General features: G+C 54.1%; 1 protein-coding gene across 1 annotated transcript in view; it reads right to left on the bottom strand.

Moving 5' to 3' along the window:
• LRRC75A (leucine rich repeat containing 75A) overlaps positions 1 to 18,173 on the bottom strand; it is a 43,141-nt gene extending 24,968 nt beyond the window's left edge. The window contains exon 1 of the mRNA XM_082705779.1: positions 17,775 to 18,173. Coding sequence (XP_082561905.1) covers positions 17,775 to 18,026 — 252 coding nt within the window. The 5' untranslated portion in view covers positions 18,027 to 18,173. The remainder of the gene's footprint in view (positions 1 to 17,774) is intronic.
• Between the last annotated feature and the right edge of the window lie 8,156 nt (positions 18,174 to 26,329).

Here is a 26,329-nt window from a genome sequence, read left to right as displayed (position 1 = left end):
GGGGGAGGCTGGGGGAAGCCGCACAGGAGGCTGCCAGGCGCTCGCTATTTTAAACCACGGCCACCCCCTTCCCTTTTAAATTGAGGTTCTAAACCCATTCCCAGAAGGAAGGCCCCACGGGAAATTAGCTCGCCTCGGTCTCTCCCTCCAGGCATGATTCCACAGCGTCTGCAGCAACAGAGCCGGCAAAGCAGGAAGGTTGCAAGCTCTGAATATTAACCAGCCAAGGTAGACAGCTTCAATATGGAAACCACCAGAGTCCGCATGTGCAAAGCTGCTTAATGAGGTTGTAATCAAACACAGTCCACCAGAAGGAGATTAATAAGAGTCCAGAGGGCAAGCAGGAAGCAGAACTGGCTCCTCTTCCCGCCACCCCCGACCTGGGCTCCCTGGAACATCAGAGGCAGGTTCTCCTGAGGGGGGGGATGGGCACGGTCGTGGGAATACTGGCCTTACGGGCTGAACCGAACTTGTGTCCCCACCCCATGACATTCTGGCTGGCCTTCCAGGGGATTCCCAGGGGAGGGAAGGGAACTATCAGGTGCCCTCCCAGAAATGCAGCCCCAGGAAGCCTCCAGGGAAAGGAGCCAGAACGTCTCCGGAGCCAGAGCTGGAGGGAGGGATGGGGCCCTGGTGCCGACTCCAGGTACCTGCTGGCTCAGGGAAGACAAGAATTGAGGAGGAAGCAGGAAGGGGTCTTAAAAGCAACCCCCCCTGGGGGGGGTTGCCTGGGTGGCTCAGTGGGTTAAAGCCTCTGCCTTCAGTTTGGGTCATGATCTCGGGGTCCTGGGATCGAGCCCCACAGCGGCGGGCTCTCTGCTCAGCAGGGAGCCCGCTTCCTCCTTTCTCTCTGCCTGCCTCTCTGCCACCTTTTGATCTCTGTCAAATAAATAATAATTTTAAAAAATTTTAAAAAAGCGCCCCCAGGAGATGGAGGGGGCCCCTGGGGTGGGTGTCCACACCGAGTGTGAGAAAGAGATAGCGGATGGACAGGGCCAACGGTGGGTCCCTGAAGACGCATCCACATTCCTGGTCCCTGCTGCCTGTGAATGCTAGCTTGGTTGTAAAAAGGGCTTTTGCCGACCAGGTTAAGTCGCGGGTCTCAAGATAGGATCAGCCTGGGTTATCCAGGGTGGCCCTAAATCCAACGACAGGTGTCCTTCTAAGAGTCATAGAGAAGAAGGTGACAGGAAGGCAGAGGCAGAGACTGGAGCGAAGCATTCCTAACTGCTAGGGGTTGGAAGAGGGAAACCATGAAATCACGTCTACAGCCTCTGGGAGGAGCCCGGCTCTGCCAACGCCTTGACCAACGCTGGACTTCTGCCCTTCAGAACTGTCAGAGAATCAGTCTCTGTTGTTCTAAGCCACCAAGTTGGTGATCCTTTGTTATAGCAGCCCCGGGAAACTAATACACGCCCAATGAAAACAGAGGAGGCATTTTTTCCCCAGTAGATGCACCAAGGAGGGCAAGTGGGCTGGGACCCCTCCCCTCATCCAGCCCTGCAGCTGTGCACAACCCAGGACCACTGACTGTCCTCAGAAATCTACTTCCTGTTTCTTACCAGGCCTGGGTCCTCTCTGGGTGCATGTATCCCCGAAACACTCTCCTTCGCCATCTGCTCCCCAAGGTGGGCCTGGCTGGTCAGAGATGCTCCCTGTAGGACCACTTAGAGTGGGATGATGCCTCGCTCCATGTGAGAAAGATCTTTTAAAAATAGTGATTTTTAATTTTTTTTGAAAGGTTTTATTTATTTATTTGACAGATGGAGATCACAGGCAGGCAGAGAGAGAGGATAAAGCAGGCTCCCCGTCGAGCAGAGAGCCCGATGTGGGGCTCGATCCCAGCACCCTGGGATCATGACCCAAGCTGAAGGCAGAGGCTTTAACCCACTGAGCCACCCAGGCGCCCCAAAATAGTGATTTTTAAAAAAAGACTTTATTCTAAGTTACTTCTACATCCAACATGGGGCTCAAACCCACCACGACAAGGCCAAGAGTTGTATGTTCCAGCGACTGAGCCAGCCAGGCACCCTGAAAATGGTGAATTTTATGTTATGTATACTTTACCATAATAATCTTTTAAAAACACAAATGTGAGCTCACAGTCACTGGAGGTATGTAAGCAGCAGAGAGATAATCACTCAGCGCTGCTGTAGCAGGATTTCCATGCTAGTCGGGAAGGTAGCCACTAAAGAATCTTCCCTCTGGCCCCCTGTGATTCCCATCATTAGCGTGACCCGCCCTGGACGTGAGATCCAGGAGTCAGGGAGCCTAGGGTGTGACAGTGTGTCCCATTCCAGAAGACACCCAGAAGAGCTGCAAGAGGTAGGGCCCTGAGGACAGGAAGAATGGGGGAAAAACTTGGAATCCGAAGCAACAGATAGAATCTACAAAGACAGAATACGTGAAACAACAGGTCAAATCCAAGAGAGAGGAGGAGGAGGAGTTTGGGGCTAGGCAGGGCTAGGACCCTGGAGGGACAGGGGAAGGAGGGAAGGGTCAGACCACCCCCTGCAGGTGGCACTTGAGGTGTCTCAGCCCCAGCAACCAGACCCTGGGCTCCTGGGCTCCCAAGAGTAAAACTGTTCTGCAGCAACAAAGTGTCCTTAACCCAGGAAGGGTTGAATGAATCCGGGAGCTAAGGAAGCAAGTGCAGATAAACTCAGGCACATACACATCTGGTATCGGATACATTTGTAATGTTTAGAAGGCTTAGATACATTACAGTCCCTAACAGATGAGCCTGGCAATTCCCATTTAGGATGGGTTACTGAGTCATGGACTCTAGGCTTACGATTTCAGAGAGGACCTGGAGGAGTCTGGGACAGTTTCAAAATGTTTATGGATGCCTCGCTGCCTCAGTCAGGAGAGCATGTTACTCTTGATCTCAGGGTTCCAAGAGTACCGAGTGCAAGCTCCACTTTGGATACACAGCCTACTCAAAAACAAAAACAACCCAAACACAAAAAACTCCATCTATGGGGCACCTGGCTGCTCAGTCGGTGGAATTTGTGACTCTTGATCTCAGGGTTGTGAGTTCGAGCCCCACATTGGGCGAGGAGCCTACTTAAAACAGAATGTTCAAGAGAATTTAATATTCGCTCTCTTCATAGGCTTAATCTGTTAAATTTGAAGAACTGTTTAGGAACTTGGGGAAGGTCCTGCTTTTTAGGAGGGCTGTTCATAAATTTAAGAAAGCTGGATGTGTTAAATCAGTAACATCATTAAGATAGATCTACATAGATTTAGTTATTGAAGTTCTAAGCCCCCACCCTTAAATGCAATGGTTTAAATCTACTAGATTTATCAGCAGAATAATGGGTGTTTGTTTTTTATTTTCTAAAAGATTTTATTTATTTGACAGAGATCACAAGTAGGCAGAGAGCCAGGCAGAGAGAGAGGGAGGAAAGCAGGCTCCCTGCCGAGCAGAGAGCCTGATGCGGGGCTCGATCCGAGGACCCTGGGACCATGACCTGAGCCGAAGACAGAAGCTTTAACCCACTGAGCCACCCAGGTGCCCCAGAATAATGGTATTTGTAAGTTAACATAAAATCATAGTGAAGTGGTAGGCTTTAAGATTACCACGTCAAAATACTATGTAGTAGGGGTGCCTAAGTGGCTCAGTGGGTTAAAGCCTCTGCCTTCAGCCCTGGTCATGATCCCAGAGTCCTGGGATTGAGCCCCACATCGGGCTCTCTGCTCGGCAGGGAGCCTGCTTCCCCCACCCCTCTCTCTCTGCCTGCCTTTCTGCCTACTTGTGATATCTGTCAAATAAAATCATATATATATATATATAGTAATTGAGAAACCCAAGCACCCACAAGTAGTCTGTGTGTATGTTTGTATATATGCATATGAGTGTAGATGTACATGCATGTAGAATGTGTGTATACATTTACAGATTTATGTGTGTCTGTGTGTGCTTATATGTGTGTGGTATGTACGTGGTGTGTGTGTGTGAGCATGTACCCTCCATGCCCAATGTGCCTGCCTGGCTGAGGGATGAGGGGCCAGGAGTGGGGTTCTCTGGTCTCTCCAGGGGTGGCTGGTGACTTTCCTATTCCTCCTGGGCAGGCCACTTGGCCCCTGCAGGGTTTTGAAGTCCTGAATCCTGGCCAGCTAGCCCTCCTCAACCTTGACCCATGCCCTCCCCACCAGGGTGCATGGGCTGGGCGGTCCCTTTGCCTGGCAAGGGCCTTTGCGGATGTGTGTTGTTTGCGTTTGAACTTTGAAGTCTTTCAAAATGACACTCTTAGCATGAAACAGACCCTGGAAACAGATGCCCGGCTGTGACCAAGTGTAATTTAATTAAAATCCAAGCAACAGCAGTAGCAACACATAAATATCAAAAGGATACTTTTTCTGGGGGCTCCTGGGGGGCTCAGTGGGTTAAGCATCTGACTCTTGGTTTCAGCTCAGGTCATGATCTTGGGGTCGTGAGATCAAACTCAGTGCTCAGCGGGGAGTCGGCTTCCCTCTCTCTCTGTCCCTCTGTCTGTCCCCCAGCTCACATACACTCTCTCTAAATAAATATGATCTCTCCCCGCCACAAAGAAAAGGTAATTTTTCTTTAGAAAAATATAGTCAGATGGGAAGTGTAGCAGGCCTGGGGAGGGTTTGGTCTGCCCCCCCGTCTGGTCAAATCGCCATCTAGATTCTTCTCAGGGTGGGAAAGGAGACACCCCAGATCCCTGTCCTGGGTTAGACCCTAAGTCACTATGGTTCCGGGCAAGTCATCCCCTCGCCCAGGTACCAAGCTCACCTACAAATGAGGATTGCACCAGCTCATTCTTCTTGAAAAGTGAGCAGAAAATAGGAGAGAGCGGAAGGGGGCCTTGGCCCCCAGAGGTTTGGAACACCAGGAATTCAACAAATAACCATTTCCTTTCTCCTGTCCAAGGACGTGTGTGCTACTGTGCTTTATGACTCTCTGAAAGGGGGGCGGTATTTGCACTAATTCCCAAACTTCGTTTCTGAGCCCCTCCCCACTTCCCCACATCTTGTGGGGCTGGGATTCTGCAGGAAGCCTGGGGCCAGAGGGTCCCCGAGGGCCCCTGGCTTTTCTACATTCCAGAATTCTCAGCACTTTCTCATCAGTCCCAGCGGCCTCCTGATCTCTCTGCTTGGGAAACAGTCTGTGTGAGTTGTTTATGCTTTCTGGTGAATGCTTTTGTCCCTCTCTGTGGTAAATTTTGTCTGTGTTTTAGATGAAGGTTCTGGTCCATTGTCAAAGGAACTGTAGGTAATGACAAAGAGGTGGATGGAGGAACGACTCAGACCCTCTTTCTGGCTCCTACCATCCTGCTTTCCAAGTAGGACATACTTCACAGAAACAGCCCATTTCTCAGAGTGAGAAGCTGAGGACTGGAGGGTTTTCTCATATAGTGAGCGAGTAGCAGGGACGGGAGGGCCCTAGAGTCCCCCGAGGTTTCTAACTCCTTCTCTTTAGCCACCAACCCATAGAAAACAAGGGTATTAGTCAGGATTTTCCAGAGAAACAGAACCAGTAGGGTGTGTGTGTGTACATGTGTAAGAGAGAGATAAGGAGAAAGAGATAAGGAATTGCTTCCTGTGATTGTGGGATCTGGCAAATCTGAAGTCTATAGGGTAGGCTGGCCCACTGAGGACCCAGGAAACAGCTGGTGTCGCTGTCTTGAGTCTGAAGGCAATCTGGAGGCAGAATTCCTTCCCACCTTGTCTTTCAAGGTCTTCAACTGATTGGACAAGGCCCACCCACATTGCGGAGGACCACCTGCCTTACTCAAAGTCTACTGACCTCAATGTTAATCTCATCTAAAAATCCATTAGCAGTGACATCTAGACTGGTGTTTCACCAACGCTGGGTACCATGGCCCAGCCACGCTGACAGAAAAGGAACCATCACAACCAACTGATGGTCTTTACCACTTTAAATCTCTAGGTCAGAGCCAAGGCCCAGGCAAAGCCTCCAAGAATCAGGGGGAGCAGAGATGAGTCACGCTGGAGAAGGGATCCAGCCTGAATCCAGCTCATTCCCAGCTCTGAGCAGGAAGTGGTGTAGAAAGGGGAGGAGGAGGAGATCCCCCAGGGCCCAGGGTCCAGTGTGAGGCCTCATCTGCACCTACACGATCAGCCAGGTCCCCCGAGAACCTTCCATGCAGAATCAGTGACTTCGATGACCTGTCACTAAGGAGCCTCATGTCATTCTCCTGGCAGAGGAGAGGGCAGATGCTGGCCTGGGGAGGGAGTCCAGCTGTGCTCTCTGAGGGCCCCCAGCCTGCTAGAATCTTCCCCATCCTCAGGCCCTGCACCTCAGGACCTCGTTCTCCCTGTGGACGCAAGGAACAGGGCCACAACCAGCCGCAGCAAGAAGGAATCCGTCTGAGGGACTCAGAGGCTGCAAAGGAAAGGGGGCCTTGGCCTGGTTTCTGGGAGGCCATTGAGTCTGTCCACAGCTTCCTGGGACCATGAGAGGCAGGGGTGTGGGTAGGGGTGGGAGGGCCAGAGCCGCTGGCCCAGCGAAGGCTTGGAGCTCTCCAGCAAGGAGGGACCGGGCCTCTCTTTCCATCCCGGCATCCCTGCATTCGGCCCACAGGAATTCCCTTGGTGGCCCTCCTCCCTCCAGAGCGTGGCCCATGCAGGGCTCCTGGGAGGATTGTGCCCAACCCACCGCCCTTGCTCCTCTCGGCTTCCTAGCTGGCCTCTTATTTTTTATTTTATTTCACTTTTTAAAAGATTTTATTTATTTGAGAGAGAGAAAGAGCATGAGCAGGGAAGAGAGGGAGAAGCAGACTCCCCGCTAAGCAGGGAGCTCCTGCGGAATCAATCCCAGGACCCTGGGATCACAACCTGAGCTGAAGGCAGACGCTTAACTGACTGAGCCACCCAGGCAACCCTCTCCTCCTCCCCTCCAGAGTGCCTGCTTCTGTTCTGGGTCCTTGCTCATGCACCAGCCTCTCTTTGAGATGCGTCATATACGAGAAACATGTCTGTTCTTCTCGCTCAGCGTGATGGATTCTCTACCAGCAGGTGAATTCTGGAGAGATGGGAATTCTTGGAATAGGAATCTTGGAACCATTTTTTTTAAAAAAAGATTTTATTTATGGGGCGCCTGGGTGGCTCAGTGGGTCGGGCTGCTGCCTTTGGCTCAGGTCATGATCTCAGGGTCCTGGAATCCAGTCCCGCGTCGGGCTCTCTGCTCAGCGGGAAGCCTGCTTCCCCCCGCCCCCTGCCTGACTCTCTGCCTACTTGTGATTTCTGACAAATAAATAAATAAAATCTTTTTTTCTTTTAAGATTTTATTTATTTATTTGTCAGAGAGAGCATGAGCAGGGGGAGGGGCAGAGGGAAGCAGGGACCCTGATGCGGGTGATCCCAAGATCTGAGGATTTCAGGACAGTGACCTGAGCCCAAGGCAGACGCTTAACTGACTGAGCCACTCAGGTGTCCCATAACCTCTTTTGTGTCCAGTTTCTATATCCAAGAACTGTAGCCCTCCACACTCCTGAGGGTCTCTGGGCCACCAGCAGTCTGGAAAACCCCAAGGCAAGGATCTTGCCTCAAAGTGTTTCCACCACAAAACTCCACAACTCCAGAAGGAAGTGGAAAATACAAGTCTGCAGCTGAGAATAATAAAAAGTTCCAAACACCGGCACATCTAGGAAAACTACATCGGATGGAATTATTTCATGGGGAGATGTGGAGGGTATTTACAGGGGATAGGAAGCATCCAGACCTTATTTCCCCTAGAACTAGTGGAGGCGGGAATGGAAATAGTCTGGGAAACTGGAGGGAAATTCCTGGATTCCGGGGACACAGGAGGGGCCGCAGCCCATGGGAGCCCAGCCAGGAAGGACACCACAGTTCTCCTGCTTCTCTGTTGGTGCTCCTGACTGGGTCTGGCTCCAGACCCGCTCGGGATGCTTTTGATTTTGTCTGACCCCCTTTGAGAGGCAGGAGTGCTGAGCCAGAACCTTACAGAAGATGCCCAACTGCTCTAACTCTCCAATTTAGGAAGAAGAGACCGAGCATCTGGCTCAGAGTCAGAAATCACGTGGTGGCTGACACATTACCACTCCTTGCCTTAGGTGATTTGGGAAGGCGGTTTTGAGGAGATGAGTGGGCAAGGGAGGAGGCTCCTGACTGGCCTCAGCTGATAAAGTCTGAAATTTTGTTCCCTTTTGCCAAGGCTGCCAAGTACAACTGTGCAGGGAGTGTACTGCACAAAGGCGTCTGTGTGGAACTGAACTCACCAAAATCTGACTCTGGCTCTGTCGACCAGGGGGTGTCCTCTATCTCTTACAAAGGAACTGTATGGGCAAGGAGACGCCCTACAGCTCACTGAAAGAAGCCAAGATGATGAGGCATCCTTGGGTCACCTGGATTCACTGAATGGCCTCCACACCAAGTCCTTGGTTTCCCAAGGCTGCCAGGGAACAGAGGAACCACAGGAACCCCCTTCTCTCTGTCCAATTCCTCTGCGGAGGAACCAAGGGACAGATCCAAGTCCTTTGGTTCTCTAAGGACATTCAAACCCCAGCCCTTCCTGTTCTCTAGTGGCTGGGACCCAGGATCACAGCCAGGAGTGAGCCAATGGGACCACAATAGGCAAGATGGTCAATTTGGCCCATCAGAAGGCCAGGGTGAAGCTCCCGGTGCCGCTCCCTCACTTCTTTCTCTGGAGCTTCTGCTTTCTCTCACTCTCTTACCTACCCGGGAAGAAAGTGACAGTCCCACAGGAAGCCCATCAGGAGCCCTAAGTAAGAGATTATAAAACAATCTCGGCAAACACACCAGAGTCATGCTGCGTTTACTCTAGGGTCCTGGAGTTTCAATCTTCAACACCTGGGTCCTGGCAGGTGCAAAGAAGGACAGCTCTCAGGGTGGCAGGCCTGAGCGGGGTCTGAGGGTGGGGAGGAGAGCAGAGTTAGGTGGTTAGTGGCTGGTGACACTGTCAGAAAGGACAGGACCGGGCTGGGCGGGGCAAGGCAGTCTGGTGTTCAGCAGAGGGATGCGGGCCCTGGCCCTGTACCTGAGCTATGGGCACAGGCCTCCAGGACAGTGGGGTGGACAGTTCCAGGCTGACCATTTACCAGGAGCGAAAATCACAAAGACACGTTCTTTCTCTGGGGCCACCTAGCTGACCACAGACCACCCTCCCCATGGTGGGCACGGCGGAGGAGGGAGTGGCCCTGCCAGGTGTGCCGGGCCAGACATCCAGAGTGATGCCCAGGGTGGGGTCTCCCTGTCTGAGAGACTTTCTGGGTCTCTGTCAGTCGCCAGTGCCGTGGGAGGGAATCCTGCCCGGCTCCTACCTCTCTGCGGGGCCTGAGCCGGCCTCGCCAGGAAGCGGTGACAGCATGGACGGAACTAGGAGCAGCAGGGCGATGGAGGCAGGGGGAGGGGGTTGCTCACAGACAGCTGTTTTCCCAGGCTCTGCATCCGGGCTCCCTGCAGCTGGGTGGTACGCCTGAGTGGGGAGGGCTTCCCTGGGGGTCCTAGCCCTTGCCTGGTGGCCCTCAGTGGGACGGCGGTGTCCTGCAAGCCTCCCTGGACGGCCCTTCCTGGGGAGGTGGGGTGTCTGGAGGGGTGCAGAGAGACCCAGAGACCCGGGAGACCTGGAGCTCCCCGGTGTGCTCTTGGGGAACCTAGGCTGAGGGCATGGGGTGTGTGTGTGGGGGGACAGACCTAAGCACCAGGGCTGCTGGGAGGGTTCGCTCAGGGCAGGTGAAGCAAAGCCCCAACTGGGAAATGGGTAGATGGGGAGGGTGGACTCTCTGCTGCTTCCAGGCTCGGTGCTGGCGTCTACTTAGGAGCCCTGTGGGAGCAAGGACTTTGCACAGCGGCCATTGCGTGCTGTGTGCCTACCCCTCTGGGTATCCCCACTGCCATTCCCTGCAGCCACTCCTTGGCTCTCTGCCCAGCCCAGCCTCCCTCCATCTGTGGCCAGAGTCAACGGCAGAGTGAGCCTCTGACTGGCTATAGCCAGCTCTACTCTCACTTGCCACCATCCCCGGACCAAGGCTCCTCTGATTCCTCTAAAAAACGAGCACCGTGGCTGACCCAACTTTTCCCACTTCGTCCGGGGACCATGCACCCCGTCAATGCTCAGAAGGGAGGGTCTGCTGGGTGAGACCAACTAGTGCGCCCAGGTTGCAGAAGGTGCTGGGCAGGGGTCCTGCCCCGAGGACAAGGCCCCCCAGCTCTGCCTGGGCTGGGAGTCTGGGTCTCTGGGGGCGGCAGAGAGGCACCAAGGAAGGGGCCTACTGGAGGGAGGGAGGAGAGGCCAATGTGAGGGGGGCCCAAGCAGTCTCCTGGGGCAGAGGAGGTGGCGGGGGAGGGGAAGCCTGAATGAGTCCCACAGGCAGCAGGTCCCAGCAGGGTGTGGCCAGGCCTGGGGACTGGCCTTGCTCTCCTTTGTGACACCCTGGGCTTACAGCACAACACTGGACAACATAGGCCCCTGTCAAACTGGTCTTCACTCACAGACTGCTGCCCGGCTACGTGAAGGTCTGCAGGTCCCCCCTTCTGGCCTCTGCCCCCCATGCTGTGTGACTACTCTCCTCTGTCAAAGGAGGGCTGGGTCAGCTAGGACTGTTGCATGCATGACAGGCTGGCCTCTGGGGTGGCCAGTGTGGCAGGGCAGGGGTGGGGGGTGGGGGTGTCAGGTTGACCCCAAAGCCCCAGGGGTTTGTTTCCCTCTAGAAGCCCCTCCCTGTGTCCTGGGTTGGGGACAAGGGAGTGACCTCGGGGCGTGAATGTTCACCTGGCTCTGGGCCTGGAAGAAATAAAGTGACCACAGACGGGAATGAGTGGGTCCTTCGGAAACCGCAGGAACCTGGCAGAACCTGAGTGGTGGCAGACAGACCTCCCCAAACACCTCTTCCTTCTGTGGGTGGGGGTGTTCAGTCCAAAGAAAGGAAGGAGCTGGGCAGGTAAGATCTGAGCTGGGACCAGAAAGGAGGGCTCCTGGTTGCAAGTGAAGGTGCCCCCCCCATCCCCCACAGAGCCCTTCCTCTGGGCCACGCTAAAGTGACTGCCCTAGGTTCTGCCTCTTGGGTCTTCATTGGTCCTCATTACCCCTCCAAGTGCTATGAGGAAACATCATGCCTGCGGTTTGGTTGTCTGCTGCCTCTCCTGTGCAGGGTCTGGAGGCACAGGCATGCGATTGTAGAAGAGATGAATTAATTCCCGCGGTCTTCTTTTTTGCTCATCTGCCTTTTCATCTTTTGCTACAATGATTATTCAGTGCTTTCATAATATTAAAAAAAAAAAGGCTTTTTTTTTTTCTTTACTGTAAGCAATATCCTTCCAACCTGCCAAGACTATTCAAGGAGCAAAATAAACATGGGGAAAATGCTTTATGGACTAGAAAGCAACATGCACATAGGAGGGGCGTCTCCAACTGCCTGACCTCTGGCTCAAGGGACCGGAGCACCCAGTGGATGACTGGAATGAGCAGGTCCCCTATCCCGACCCCCACCAGCCCCTTCTGGCCTCCGGCCGTGGAGGCTGGGGGTGTGCTGCAGAAGGAAGCTGACCAGGGCGGGCTTGCGAACACGAGGCAAAGAGCCTGCTTCTCTGCCCTGAGGACACGGAGAGAAATGCACGAGCACAAAGAGAAACCGAAGTGAGGGATGGATGCAGAGGTCTGAGCCGGGGCAGGGGACAGCCTGGAGGTGGGCACTGACCCCAGACCCCACGTGAGGCCACCTCTGCAGGCTCTGTGCTCTGACACACCTCCTCACCCTCTCCCAGCGGGACTCTGGCGTCTATGCTGCTTAAGATAAAGTTAGAAACATCAAAATGCCACATTGCTTTGAGCAGCAGCCGTCAGCAGAACTCCATATGGCGACAGCAGCCAGGAGTTGGAACTAATAAAAGTTAAAAAAAAAAAAAAAAAAAAGAGCTGGGAAATGCTCCCGGAGAGCCACGTGGGCACTGCTCAGGGCTGGTGGGCGGGGTGGGGAGTAGAACAGGCATGGTAAGGAGCCCCCCCCCCAGCCCCTGCGCCCTGTGCCAAGGTCACCGTTCTCATCAAGACAGCCAGCTCTTCTAGTGACAGTGAGCCCAAGACACCGTGACTGTCTATTTTGGACAGCTGGGCTCCTCTCCCACCCCTTCAGTTTCTCCTAATGAATGAGGCTCTGGTACAGCCAGCCAGGGCGGGGGCACGCAGCACATGGCAGTGTGTGTCATTTTTCTCACGGGGCCCCCCACAGCGCTGCTCTTGGAGGGAAAGAGGGGGCAGATGGCTGGCGGAGATCCCCACGTGAAGGAGGGGATCTCCTCAGTCGATGAACCCACCTCTTGCGTATCCTGGTGGGGAAGCCAGAGAAAGACCCTCATCACCCTGGTGACTCTTTTGCAAGGTGGCCCTCAGATACAGGAGGAGTGCGTGGTGGGGACAGAGGAGCTGCTGGCAGCTTGGGAATAGGAGGGGGGGCAGTGGCACGGTCAGCTCTGTGGGCTGCTGGAAGGATAACTGGCCCCATGCTTGGAGTGGAAACACTCCAGAAGTCTGAGCCAGACCACGCTGGCTCCTGAGAGAGTTCCAGGGGCAGCGGCCTGCAGGGGAGTGTGCCTGAAAAGAAGTTTAAAATCCATTCCATGAGGATTTCTTGAAACCCCACCATGCCCAGTAAGGGATCTATGGGATCTGCCCCAGGAAACAGCGCAGGGAGGTGAAACGGCATCGGGGAAGCAGGGTGGGGGTGGGGCACCGTGCCCCAAGGAGGGGAGTCCGTGGACGGACCCCAGGGTATTTTGGGAGCCCTGAAGACAAAGAGCAAAGCAGAGGCTGGTTATCTCTGAGGAGACAGGCACTTGTTCCAGAAAGGAGGAGCTTTCTTGCCCAGCTCCTCGCCGTGCCGTGGTGGCTGGCCAGACCGAGGCTGCCGCGTCTCCGGGCTGGTAAACCAGCAGAGCCCGTCCCGGATTCCTTCTGCATCTTTATAAACTGGAAATGCCCGCGCCCGGCCCAGTCGGAGAGCAGTGGATTTTAAAAAGGAAGGTTTCTCTTTTGTGGACAAACGGAACATGATTCAGCACAAGCAGCTGATCAGGAACAGGGAGGCCGGGCTCTCCCTGCCGGCTCGGCTCCCCTCCCACAAAACCTCAGCAGAGGCTCCGGACTGCACCTGTGGATGGGATCCCTGCGGCGCCCACGGAGGCCTGGGCACCGGGCCGCTCCTCTCTCCAAGAACACCACCACCTGGCAGGCTGTCAGGAACAGCCAGGCCCCGAGGACACGGCACCGCTCCCGGACATCCAGCCACACGGAAGGCAAACGTGTGGGATCTCGTGACCATACGGATGCGCCTAGTGGATAAGCCTGCAGATGTCCAGCTGTGGCTGGGGATTCGAGAGATTTTCCAGAACACACGGTGATGGGGGGAGGGGGTGGCGATGCATAGCTTCACGCTGCACAGACTGATGAAAGAATGTCACAGGCCTGCTCAATACCATGCCAGGGACAACGGTGATGGTGGGGTCTCCACACTCGGGAAGCATGTAACTTGGTCTGACCAACAAAATCTATGTCAGGTGAAAAACTCTATGCAGAAGATTAACTGCTCCCCAGTGCCGTGGGACCTAAAGGGCAAGTGACTCTCAGAGCCAAGGGCTGACACGGAAGCTGCCTCGGAGAGGCAAGGGGCATTCACTGGAAACGGGGAAAGGCGTTGCAGGTCAGGGAAGAATCAGGTCAAGGCCAAGGGTGCGAGGGCCCTCCCTGTTTGGTGTCTGGTGGCCTTCCAAGCGGCTCACTGAAAGAGATTTTCTTAGGTGGGGTGTCAGAGGAAAAAGGCGACCTTCAAGGCCATTCTGTTCATCTTTCTGACTTTAAGAAAGAAACACCCATCCAATGTCCAGGTCCCTCCGGAGCTTCTAAGTGCTTGTCCACTATTCAGTACCCCTGGGAAGCAAGTCATCCTAGGCCCTGGTGGGGGTTCTTTTTTTTTTTTTTTTTTGCAGTAGCTGATGTGGCTCATTCCCCCAGGTAGAGAGTGAAACCAGCAGACTGAACCAGGGTTCCAGGCCCAAGCCATGTCACTGGGTGGGACTGGACAGACCAACCCTGGAAGAGCTCTGCCCAGCAAGGCTGTGCCATACTGAATGGCAGTAAACTGACATAATCAGACCCTCCTTCTGGGAAGCAGGGAGGCAGGTGCACAAGAGGTGGTGGGCCATTTCAGCCTGGTGTATCCTGGGGAGACTGAGCTCTTATTCTAGCATCCCACGAAGCTAGCCAACAACCTAGTCTGCTATCTGTGTGCCTCAGAAAGGCTGCTGGGCTGAAGAGGGGGCAGCCCATCCCCCACATAGCCTGGTATTTGCCCTGTCTCCATGCCTGAAGGCACTTCTTTCCCAGGGCTCCTTAAAGCTGGCAGGCCTGAGCCCAAGGCTTAGGGAGAAGCATCTGGGGGAAGGGTCAGGCCCACAGGAATGAAGCCCAGGGATAGGGAAAGAAATGGCTTCCTCTACCCACAGCTGGCTCCTTTGGCCCCCATGCGTTCCCTGAGACAGACTATTTCTGAATGTGCCCTGAACTTTTGATCCAGATGGAGCCCCAGCCAGGTCGACTAGATCCAGAAACTCCCTGGCCCTGGCCTGAGAGAGGATGCCAAGACCCTGCCTGTAGCCTGGCCGGCCCCGAAGAGGGGCGGGGTCTCTTGTTTCTTATCATGGCCATGAGAATGTATCTGTATTTGTAGAGCTAACTCCACTGCACATTCTTGGTACCATCTGCTCTGCTCAGTCCCCCAGCATTCTTTGGGAAATCAGGAAACAGAACTCAGGAGGTTATCTGCTGGGTCCAAGGTCATAGCTGACTAAGGACTGGAAGGCAAGCTGCCTTGGGCCCCAACTCTTCTCACAATTACACAGCTCCTGCAGAAGGAGGGATGGCTTCCTGGCATTCTGCCTGAACCCCTGGCCGCAGCTCAGTTAGCACTAGGTAAAGCCTCCTGATACCTTTCCAGCAAGTGATGAGCACAGACTAATCCGAGAGTCTCCAATCAGGGAAACCACCCTCCAGACCTCAGAGGCGAAGGTGGGGGGCACTCGGAAGCGAGTGACAACAGCAGCCGCCACAAACTGCCACACAAGGTCCCGAGGTCCCTGCTTCCATTCCCAAGCCTGTAGCAAGTCACATAGAGGGAGAAGCGTGGTACCAGACCAGAGCACATCTTGAACGTGGGGTCTGCGAGCCCTTTGCAATTCTTGCAAGATTGTACACACATGCTGGTGCATGGTCTGAATGTCCATAGCTCATTTAGGGCTCCAAATGGACTTAAAGGACTTTAAAGGACTTAAAGCTGAGAAGCACAGGGATCTAAGATCCCAAGTCTCCTCTAGCCCTAGAGCTATGGCCTTCCCAAGCCCAGCAGCCAAACACACGCTTTCAAACACAAGAGAAAGCACTGTGCAGAAAAGCAACGCAGGGCTATGACCGACCTGGCTGCTGTTGGGTCCCTACCTGTTCCCGTTCATCTACACTTGCCATGAGGGGCTGAGCCAACCCCTGGTGAGGCCCGGGATGTCTTCCTGTCTCTCAGTGGCTGCTCATTCCCTTTCTGAACATCACCACCTCCAGACTAGAAGAGCAAACTGGAAAGGAAACACAATTTGGGAGAAAAAGCCACTTCTTGCACAGATCCAGTGTGACATTCCTCTGAAGAGCCTCAGGGTCCTAGAACATGGCCTGTGTGTGCCTCTCATAGCCATTTGGACCCCGGGGGCTCCCCTCTCACACTGCTCAGGGGCCATGACCATCTCTGGGAGGAGCTCTGATCTGTATGTTCTTGGCAATAGGGTAGCTCTCCATGCCCCTGGGGGAGGCCCATCACTGATTCCGGACAGACCCCAGACCTCAGCCACAAGCCAGAGGCTAAGGGAGCCTGACATAGGAGCAGGAAGGCAAGTTATCCTGCTCCTTTCTCAGAAAAGGGGCAAGTCTGATTAACCCCATCTTGCCCCCCATCAGCCCTCCCAGTCCTGCCACTAAGAAGGGTGTCAGGCCACAGACAAGACCAACAATTCCCAGGAAATGTTCCCTGTCTCAAGGACCCCGTAAGGCCACAGGAACTCACCTACTCTCCAAAAACCAGGGAGTGGTTCAGCCTCTGGATGTGGAATCACTCTCAGTTTCAGAGGGACTAGAGGAGCCCAATGCCTGTGGGCCCTATGCAAATGGCCCTGTAGAACGCTGGCTCGACTTTGTTCTTTTACCCTTGAAGTGGGGTTTGTCTTGACCCCTACCTGTCAGCCCTCTCTGCTCCTCTGTACCCCCTGAAGCACCCACCCCAGTGCTGGGGGAAAAGCACATGATCAGTAGTAGAACCTTCTGACTGTCTGTACTCCATGGGACAGGATGGTCTGGAAAATCCATCATTCTGTCTGAAAGCAACAGAGTTTCCGGAGAAGCCATCCGCTGGTTTCCCATTTTCAAAAGACAGAGAAATACACGCCTGCTGAAGTTATGTCCTGCATAATGTCATCTTTCTTTAATGATTCAATTCAGAGAAGAAACCTAGTGATCCAGAGGCATCTCAGGCACCATGCTGGATGTTGTTTGGAAAAGCGAAGGCAAGAGGAGTAGCCCCGTGTCTTCCCAAGTCCCCAAGCCCCTGCTTCCTTCTCCCTACACAGCACACACCTTGGGAACACACTCCACGGTAACAGTGCACCAGATACAGAAGGTGTGTGTCTGTGGAGGGGGTAAGGGGGAAGGGTGCTACAAAACCCGGGAGGGATGTGTGTCTGATTAGATTTTGGAAGCGCCTACAAGGAAGGCAGCGCTCCTACAGCCTCTTTCATTAGTGATAGAGAAACTTCAGAAAGGTCACCTGAGGTCCCCCCTCCCGGGTCTGCAGTGGACTCCACCATTGCTGGGGTGAATCGAGGAGGAATATGGGGGCTGGATTCAGTCACCCCCCCCCCAAAAGCTGGGCCACTTGTTTGGTGATGCAGGAGATGCACCCTCCTGCCTCTCAACAAAATCCATGGACCAGGGGCCCCCCTCCCTCAAAGGAAAGTGAAGGAGGAAAACAAGCCAGGGATGGGGATGCCAGCATCTGCCCAGGGCAGCCCCGTAGCAAAGGGGACTGCCCAGATCGGCAGTCAGTCCCTAGCCAACGGAACAGGGACAGGAACAGGCTGAAGGCGGAGTGCCTCAGGTTCCTGCAGCCCGGTACTCACAAAGGAAACCAAGCCAGCTCCCCCCTCCCTTCTCTCCACTGTTCAACAGAGGCTTCTGGCTGAGCACCTGTCGAAGTAAGCCAGGGGAGATAAAAGCTGTCTCCCATCTCGACGGCTACGCAGTATGCCTCCCCGGTTGGGCAAATGACCTCGGGACTGGCACTTCACCAGTCCCAGGGCTGTGTCCTTGGACTCTCCCTGGGGAAACTGACGACTGCGCATTCCTTAAGGACCCTTGGTGACAGTCAGCGCGGATAGAGAGGAAGAAAAGCGCCCTGGCACCCAGACGAGGCATCCCTCCCCGCATCTGCTCCCTCCGACCATCCCTGGGACTTGCCTCCCTCTCTGCCCATGGACGAGAGAAAGGGGTACATTATTCCAACAGGTCCCCTTCAACCGGGCCTCACCAGGCCAGCCTTTCTCTGCCCCGCCCCGAGGCCTCAAATTCAGCGGGAGCGCCGAGGCACCTGCTCCAGACGCGCGGCATCCCCGCGAGAGGGGGCCCTGGGCGGTGCCCTCGGCGCTCCGGGCCTGCTCGGCAAGGGGCGGGGCGCTCCCGGTGCCGGCGCGCCCCCCGCCCCCCTCCCCGCGCTCACCTGGCGCAGGTGCTGCAGCAGCGTCCCCGCCTCCTCCCGCCGGCCCTGGCGCACCATCCGCAGCAGCTCCTGGACCATGCCGACGCGCCGGTGGTAAGGGGGCAGCCCCGCGCCGGCGCCCGCGCGCCCCGCCTTGTCCCCGGCGCGCAGCAGCAGCGACGCCCAGAAGTCGGGCCGTTCGCGGCGGGGTCCGGGCGCCGCGCCGGGGCTGGCTCTCTCGGCCAGGCTGCCCTTGGTCTGCCGGGTGCCCATGCCGCCGCGGCCCGCCGGCCCTGCCCGCGCCCGGCCGCGACGCCGCGTCCCCCACCCGCTGCCCGCCCCTCGGCCGCCCGGGCGCGCCCGCCTCCCGCGCGGCAACTTTGGGGGAACTGTTGCGCGCGGGCGGCGCGGGGGCGGGGGCGAGCGGCTGCCCGCGCTCCCCTCGCTCCTCCCTTCGCGCTCCCCGGGCGCGCTCCCCGGGCGCTCGCTGCCCGCCCGCTCGCCCGCCGGCCGGCCCCGCCCCGGCCCGCCCCGCCCCCGGCTCAGGCTCCAGCTCCCGCCCCCGCCCCTGCGCCGGCGCCCGCGCCCGGCTCCGCGCCGCCGCGCGCCGCCCTCCTCCGTCCCTGCACTCCCGCCCTTCTCCCTCCCAACGCTCAGCTCCGGGCTGGGGCCTCCGGGGCCCCTCCGGCGTCGTCCGCGGCGCCGCGCCCCCTGCCGGCCGCCGCGCTGCGCCTCCCGGGGGCAGTGGTGGGCTGGCGACTGGAGCGAGCAGGCCCCGGGGGCCCTCGCTCTGGGTCCCCGCCAGGTTTCCCCGATGCTTCCACTACCGCGCGCGAGGGTGAGGCCGGCGGGAGGGGAAGGGAGAGGAGGCGGCCGGTGCGCCCGACGAGATGGGGAAACTTTGCAGCTTGGGGGTTGGGTCTCAGCCCCAAAGTCGGTTTTTTCAAAGTGGGTTCCGCTGCGCACTGGCGCGCAAGTCATCTGAGGTGCTGGTTCAAAACGTAGGCTTCTGGGTCTGGCCCCAGACCCCCTACATGAGAATCTCCGAGGCAGGGCCTGGGAATCTGCATTTTTAGCCAGCCTTTGGGCTGATTCTGCTTTTCGCTCCTTTGATACCTCACCTGCCCCGGAGGTCAGGAGAAGGGCTGGGTGCTGGTGGCTGTGGTTGGAGGTGTTCAAAGCCAGAAACTACATGCAAGGTTGTGTGTTGCGTGCGTGCTCTTTCATGGAGAGAGTCCGTCTGGTGCTTCCAGCAGTCTCTTAAAGGGTCTGGACCATCAGGATGTCAGGAACTGCTCTCTCCTCTTGTTCTTCCTCTCACACCTCTGCAGAAAGTTCTTCGCGGTCATCCTCTGCATAAAAGGAGAGGCGTGCCCGGAGGGAGGCCCCACTGCAGAGTTCTGCTGGCCCCCTGCTTGTGCCAGGCCTGACCCAGAAGGGATCAGACCCCCTGAGGTCTGATGGTGCTTGAGAAGCCAGCCAGCGCCCTGCCAGAGAGAAAGCTAAGGCACTTGGGGACGCTCCCTGGCACAGGGCACAGAGCATGCTGGGAGGCGGTGGTCACTGCCCTGGTGTCATCTGGGGGGTGCAGGAGACTGGTGCGCGCTTGGCCCTGACCCAGGCACTGGTGGCTGCTTTCATGGAGAGGGCGGTGTGAGCCACAGGGACGGAAGTCATAGGTAGCTGGAGCCCACACACACTGAGAGCAGAGCATCGCACAAGCCCTCAGCTCCTTCCTCTGCCCTGTCGAGGTGAGAAGGCTGTATCAAGAATTGGGAGAGTCCAGTGAGGGGGTGCAGAAACTCCAAAGAGAGTGCAGGTGTGCCGCAAAAGACAGTTTTTTTCCCTCTGTGAGCATCCCTGGGGCTTCCTGGGACCTGGAGGATGAGTCACCCGATCTCCAAGAGCAGGCTTCACTTTCCTTCTGATGCCCCGCTCCCAAATGCCCATCCTGCTGGCCCAGAGCAATCAGTTTTCCCGGAAGCCGGCATCACAAGCCTGGGAGCAACACCTTCCCAACTTGCCTGGATGCTTTGTGTGTAGAAGACACATCTCCAGGGGAGATGTTCCTGGGGTTCCAGCAGTTCCTGGGGGCATCTCCAAAGAGCCCAGGCTGGGAAACACGTGCATGCATGCTGGAGTGCCAGGCGAGGGGGACACCAGGGACACTTGATGACCAGGCCCCTTCCTAGGGACCCTGGACAGTCCACGGACAGTCCACTCATCTGGAGGCAGACCACCGCCTGAGCTGCCCGGTTGGCCTGCTTGAGGGTGTGTGGTTGAGGCAAATGCCATGTCAGCGGAGGAGGGTCTTGGCCAGTCCCTCACCTGGGGTCTGGAAGTCACCCTCTTCCTCTTCTTCCGAGACCTGGTTCCATCTTTCTTCTCCTTGCTATTAATTTAAAAAAACTGAAAGGATTTTATTTATTTGAGAGAGAGAGCACGAGCAGGGTTGGTGTAGAGGGAGAGGGAGAAGCAGACTCCCCGCTGAGCAGGGAATCTGAATGTGGGGCTCTATCCCAGGACCCTGGGATCATGACCTGAGCTGAAGGCAGATGCTTAATGGGCTGAGCCACCCAGGTGCCCCTTGCTCTTCCCCTCCCCCATCCCCTCCAGTCACCAATGCCCCACCTTTCTCTTTCCTTTTCAGCTAAGTTTTTCCGGATACATATTTATTTAAGATGTTTACCTAATTTACTCTTCGCCCACTCTAGCCACAGTATGTCACTGAAATCTTTCTGCCAGTGACCTTGTTGCTAAGTTCAGTGGGCACTTTTTTTTGAGAGAGAGAGATGTGCCACGGGGGGAAGGGCAAAGGGAGAGAGAAAATCTTTTTTTTTTTTTTTAAAGATTTTATTTATTTATTTGACAGTAGGCAGAGAGGCAGGCAGAGAGAGAGACAGAGAGAGGGAAGCAGGCTCCCTGCTGAGCAGAGAGACCGATGCGGGACTCGATCCCAGGACCCTGAGCAGAAGACAGCGGCTTAACCCACTGAGCCACCCAGGCGCCCCGAGAAAATCTTTTTTTTAATTACGTTTCTTTATTTGAGAGAGAGAGAGAGAGAGCATGAGTGGGGGAAGGGGGAGAGGGAGGGAGAGAATCTTTCTTTTTTTTTGGGGGGGGTAAGATTCTATTTCTTTCTTTGAGATCAAGAAGGAGAACAGGTTGGGGGGAGGGGCAGAGGAAGTGGTAGAAGCGGACTCCCCACTGAGCAGGGAGACCTACTGGGGATCATGACCCAAGCTGAAGGCAGGTGCCCAACCAACTGAGCCACCCAGGCAGCCGGAGGAGAGAATCTTAAAACAGACTCCTTGCCTAGTTTGGAGCCCATCGCAGGGCTTGATCCCATGACCCCAAGATCATGACCTGAGCCAACAGTAAGAGTCAGACACTTAACCAGCTGAGCCACCCTGGAGCCCCCAGTCTTCCTCTTATTTGACTTTTAAGCAGCATCTCTTCCTGTTGCCTACTTTGAAACTACACTCCCTTGGCTTATAAGGCATTACTCCCCTCTAAGTTTCTTTCTGAAGGTCCTCTGGGAGTTCCTTTTCTTACCCTCATCCTTTCCCTTTTGGTGTCTCCTAGTGTGAGACCCTGACCCCTCCCCAGGTGATGTTGTTTCTGCTCATGGCTTTACCTGCCATGCACACACTGAAGGCTCCAAGTTTCTCTTTCCAGCTCAGAAGCTAGTAAGCTCACCTGTCACTGATTCTCTGATGCTGGCAGAAGACAGGAAACTCTGGGATCAGAGACACAGGACCTTATTACTCAGGCACACACAGCACACGACATGAGCTGTGGCATATTTCCAATGATCCCCTTTGCCTCTGAGTCCCATGGCGGCAGCACGATGGGCTTAGATGGATGCTCTACAAGTACTGGGTTCGCATCACAGGGGGACACCAAGCCTGGGAACCCATCGCTCCCATAGGGAGGAGTAAGCAAGCCTAGAGGGAGACACCATCTCATCTCTCAAGGGTGCTTGCTACAAAGACAACACTGAGAAGTGGCCGGGGTCCAAAGTGGTCAGAATCCTGCTGCCTTGGCGCACACAGCAAGATGTGGAGTATGAAAGACCGCTGGAGGACTAGGTCTTTCAACTATGGGCACTTCATACTCAACAAACTAGGGTATCCTCTCCCAGGCCTTCTTCCCCACCTGCCTACTCCACTCTCTGCTGTCTATTAGTGTGGCCAGCCAGAGACACTGGAGTCACTGTGGTCTCTGGTCTCTCTCAGGATCTGCATCAGGTCAACCATGTCCAGTTAATGATGCCAAGGACGGTGGCTCTCATTTATGCACATTCACTGGGTGCTTGTGTCTATCATATTATGTCTCCCTTTCGACAATGGCGAGGTCTGTTTTATTGTCATCCTGATTTCCCAGGGGAGGCAACAGAATCTCAGAAAGCTGTGACTTGCTCACAGATAGTGACTGGGATCCACACTTAGGTCTGTCTGACTTGGAAGCCTGTGTTGTTAATGTTGCTTTATATTCTTTTTTTTTTTTTTTTAAGATTTTAATTATTTATTTGACAGAGAGAGATCACAAGTAGGCAGAGAGGCAGGCAGAGAGAGAGAAGGGGAAGCAGGCTCCCTGCTGAGCAGAGAGCCCGATGTGGGACTCGATCCCAGGACCCCGGGATCATGACCTGAGCCGAAAGCAGAGGCTTTAACCCACTGTGCCACCCAGGTGCCCCATTTGTTGCTTTATATTCTTTTTTTTTTTTTTTAAGATTTTATTTATTTAAGAGAGAGAGATCACAAGCAGGCAGAGAGAGAGGAGGAAGCAGGCTCCCTGCTGAGCAGAAAGCCCGATGCGGGCCTCGATCCGAGGACCCTGAGATCATGACCTGAGCCGAAAGGCAGCGGCTTAACCCACTGAGCCACCCAGGCGCCCTGCTTTATATTCTTGATCTAGCTGTTTAACTGACTTGTTGAGGAACTGCCATTTGTCACCCCAGTCGGTGGATCGCAATAGTCTTCTTTCTAACTTGTCTCCCCACCTCCAGTGTTGCTCTTTCTAACGTGTCTTCCATGCGGCAGTTGGAGCCGTCACTATAAAAGGAAACTAACTCTGTCTCTCGCTCATCCTCCCTCTCTCCCCTCCTCCGTAGTTCCTATCACTTTCAGTCCAAACTGCTAACCATGACATTCATGTCCGCCAGGTGCTACACTGTCCTCATGCTCTACGCTTCATGAAGCCATCATTCCGTATTACTCACCCCTCTCCCAGCATGGCATATGTTTTGCACCTTGCTCATACAGCACAGTCTTCCTGGGACGTTTTCACCTCCTTAACAGATGCCTAGTCATCCAGTTTGAATGTGTCTCATGTCCCCCTCTGTATGGGTCTAATTCCTTGAGAATACCATAGCCTATCTTGTACCATGTTTCTACTGTTCATTGGTCTGTGTTGTTCTGCCTGGAACATCCTTCTTCATACCCTTGTTGGTCTTTCCTTTAGACTAAACTTAGGTGTCACTTCCTCAGGGATAGCTTCTGAGTTTCTCTTGCCTCCCACCACCTAAAGTTAGGTGTCCATCTTTCATGTTCTTCAAGTCCCACTGCTTGAGCCCGATGTTGCTGTAATGACCTAAAAGCACCCTAAGGGGGGCGCCTGGGTGGCTCAGTGGGTTAAAGCCTCTGCTTTCGGCTTGGGTCATGATCCCAGGGTTCTGGGATCGAGCCCCGCATCGGGCTCTCTGCTCAGCAGGGAGCCTGCTTTCCTTCCTCTTTCTCTGCCGCCTCTGTCTACCTGTGATCTCTGTCTGTCAAATAAATTTAAAAAAAAAACTAAAAAATTAAAAAAAAAAAAAAAAAGCACCCTAAGGGGAGGTTGTTCACCAGACTACAGAGCTCAGTGCCTGGCACATTAGAGGAGCTCAGAAAATACTTGTCAAATGAAAAAAAATCACACGTGGCCGCCTCCAGTGTGTTAGCCTGGCATCAGGAAGTCTGTACATGGCAGATAAGCAAGAAAATGATTGAATGAACCACAAAGTGCACTAAAATGCAGGTGGGATTTGTTGACACGGAAGCTACTGATGAGCCTCAGGAAATCAGTTTGCAGGGAATTGAGGAGCTTGTTCTTTCAAGAAACTTGTGAATGGCACTGTTATTTGTTGTTGTTTCTTTGAAGGGAGATAGATCACTTTATTAGGAGAAGATCATGGAATTTATCTTTTTGGTCATTCACTTTTATTTTATTTTTAAAAGATTGTATTTATTTATTTATTTATTTGAGCTAGGCAGAGCACAAGCAGAGGGAGCTGCAGGCAGAGGGAGAAGCAGCAGACTCCACTGAGCAAGGAGTCCGACGTGGGACTCGATCCCAGGACCCCAGGATCATGACCAGAGCCAAAGGCAGACTCATAACCAACTGAGCCACCTAGGCACCCCTTGGTCATTCTCTTTTAAGCCAGTACTTTTTGTTTCTTATTTTTATGTATGTATATATTTATTTTTAGAGAGAGAGAGTGAGCACATGCATATGGGGATGGGTGTGTGTGTGTGGTAGGGAGGGGCACAGGGAGAGCATCTGAACCAGGCTTCATGTCCAGCCTGGAACCTAATTCGGGGCTGGATGTCAGGACCCTGAAATCATGACCTGAGTGGAAATCAAGAGTCAGACCTTTAACCCACTGAGCCACCCAGATGCCCAATGAGCAAGTAATTTTTGTAACAAGGGAAGCACTGGCCTTTTCTTATCTTCAGACCTGGAATTAAGGAATTCACATCATGATTTCCCTTTGAACATTCATTTCAGTTTCTGCTCATGTTGTAAGAACTTGAAGTAGAAGATGCCCGTGGAATTTGAAAATCACTTGGGTTATATAAATGTTGAAATCAAAATATCTAACACATCGACCGAACAGTAAATACTTTTTTAAAAAGATTTTATTTATTTATTTGACACAGAGAGAGAGTTCACAAGTAGGTAGAGAGGCAGGCGGGGGGGGGGGGGGAAGCAGGCTCCCTGCTGAGCAGAGAGTCCGGTGCGGGCTTGATCCCAGGACCCTGAGACCATGACCCAAGCTGAAGGCAGAGGCTTAACCCACTGAGCCACTCAGGCACCCCAGTACTTTTTTTTTTTTAAAGATTATATTTATTTATTTGACAGAGAAAGATCACAGTAGACAGAGAGGCAGGCAGAGAGAGAGAGAGGGAAGCAGGCTCCCCGCTGAGCAGGGAACCTGATGCGGGACTCGATCCCAGGACCCTGAGATCATGACCTGAGCCGAAGGCAGTGGCTTAACCCACTGAGCCATCCAGGCGCCCTGATTTGCTTTTAAAAAAATTTTTTTTAAATTAACATATAATGTATTATTAGCCCCAGGGGTACAGGTCTGTGAATCATCAGGCTTACACATTTCACAGCACTCACCATAGCACATACCTTCCCCAATGTCCATAACCCAACTATGCTCTCCTTACCCCCTCCCCCTGGCAACCCTGTTTGTTTTGTGAGATTAAGAGTCTCTTATAGTTGTCTCCCTCCTGATCCCATCGTGTTTCATTTTTTCCTTCCCTACCCCCCCAAACCCTCCACTTTGCTTCTCAAATTCTTCCTATCAGGGAGATCATATGATAATTGTCTTTCTCTGATTGACTTATTTGGTCAGCATAATACCCTCCAGTTCCATCCACATCGTTGCAAATGGCAAGGTTTCATTTCTTTTGATGGCTGCACAGTATTCCATTGTGTGTGTGTATATATGTATATATACATATACATATATATATATATATCCCATCTTCTTTATCCATTCATCTGTTTGTTTTCTTTTCTTAAAGATTTTGTTTATTTGACAGAGATCACAAGTAGGCAGAGAGGCAGGCAGAGAGAGAGGGGGAAGCAGGATCCCTGCTGAGCAGAGAGCCCGATGTGGGGCTCGATCCCAGGACTCTGGAATCATGACCTGACCTGGGATCATGACCATAACCCACTGAGCCACCCAGGTCCCCCTCCAAGATAACTCATTTTTATCACCTAGTCCCACTGAGCCACCCAGGTGTCCCTATCCATTCATCTGTTGATGGACACCTAGGTTCTTTCCATAGTCTGGCTATTGTGGACATTGCTGCTGTCAACATTCAGGTGCAGGTGCCCCTTCGGACCACTACATTTGTATCTTTAGGGTAAATACCCAGTAGTACAATTGCTGGGTCGTAGGGTAGCTCTATTTTCAACTTTTTGAGGAACCTCCATGCTGTTTTCCAGAGCGGCTTCACCAGCTTGCATTCCCACCAACAGTGTAGGAGGGTTCCCCTTTCTCCGCATCCTCGCCAGCATCTGTCGTTTCCTGACTTGTTAATTTTAGCCATTCTGACTGGCGTTAGATGGCGTGATACCCCTTTTTAAAGAGAAGGTGAAGTTTAGGAAAAATTAAGAATTTGGCGAGCCCGTCCTTGATAGTAACTGAAGATCCAGAATTCAAGCAGATGATGCCAGGAGTCTAGGGATGGGATAAATCAACCGTTGATTCTCAACCTTGAGGCTCCATGGGAGAGTCCTGGGGGGCTTGTTAAAACACAGATCCCCGAGCGCCGCCCCCAGAGTCTCTGATTCAGTAA

The sequence above is a fragment of the Mustela nivalis genome (assembly GCF_964662115.1).
Source record: "Mustela nivalis genome assembly, chromosome: 17".
Lineage (NCBI taxonomy): Eukaryota > Metazoa > Chordata > Mammalia > Carnivora > Mustelidae > Mustela > Mustela nivalis.
Note: the sequence above shows the minus strand (reverse complement) of the source record. Positions and strands in the feature narration are given on the sequence as shown.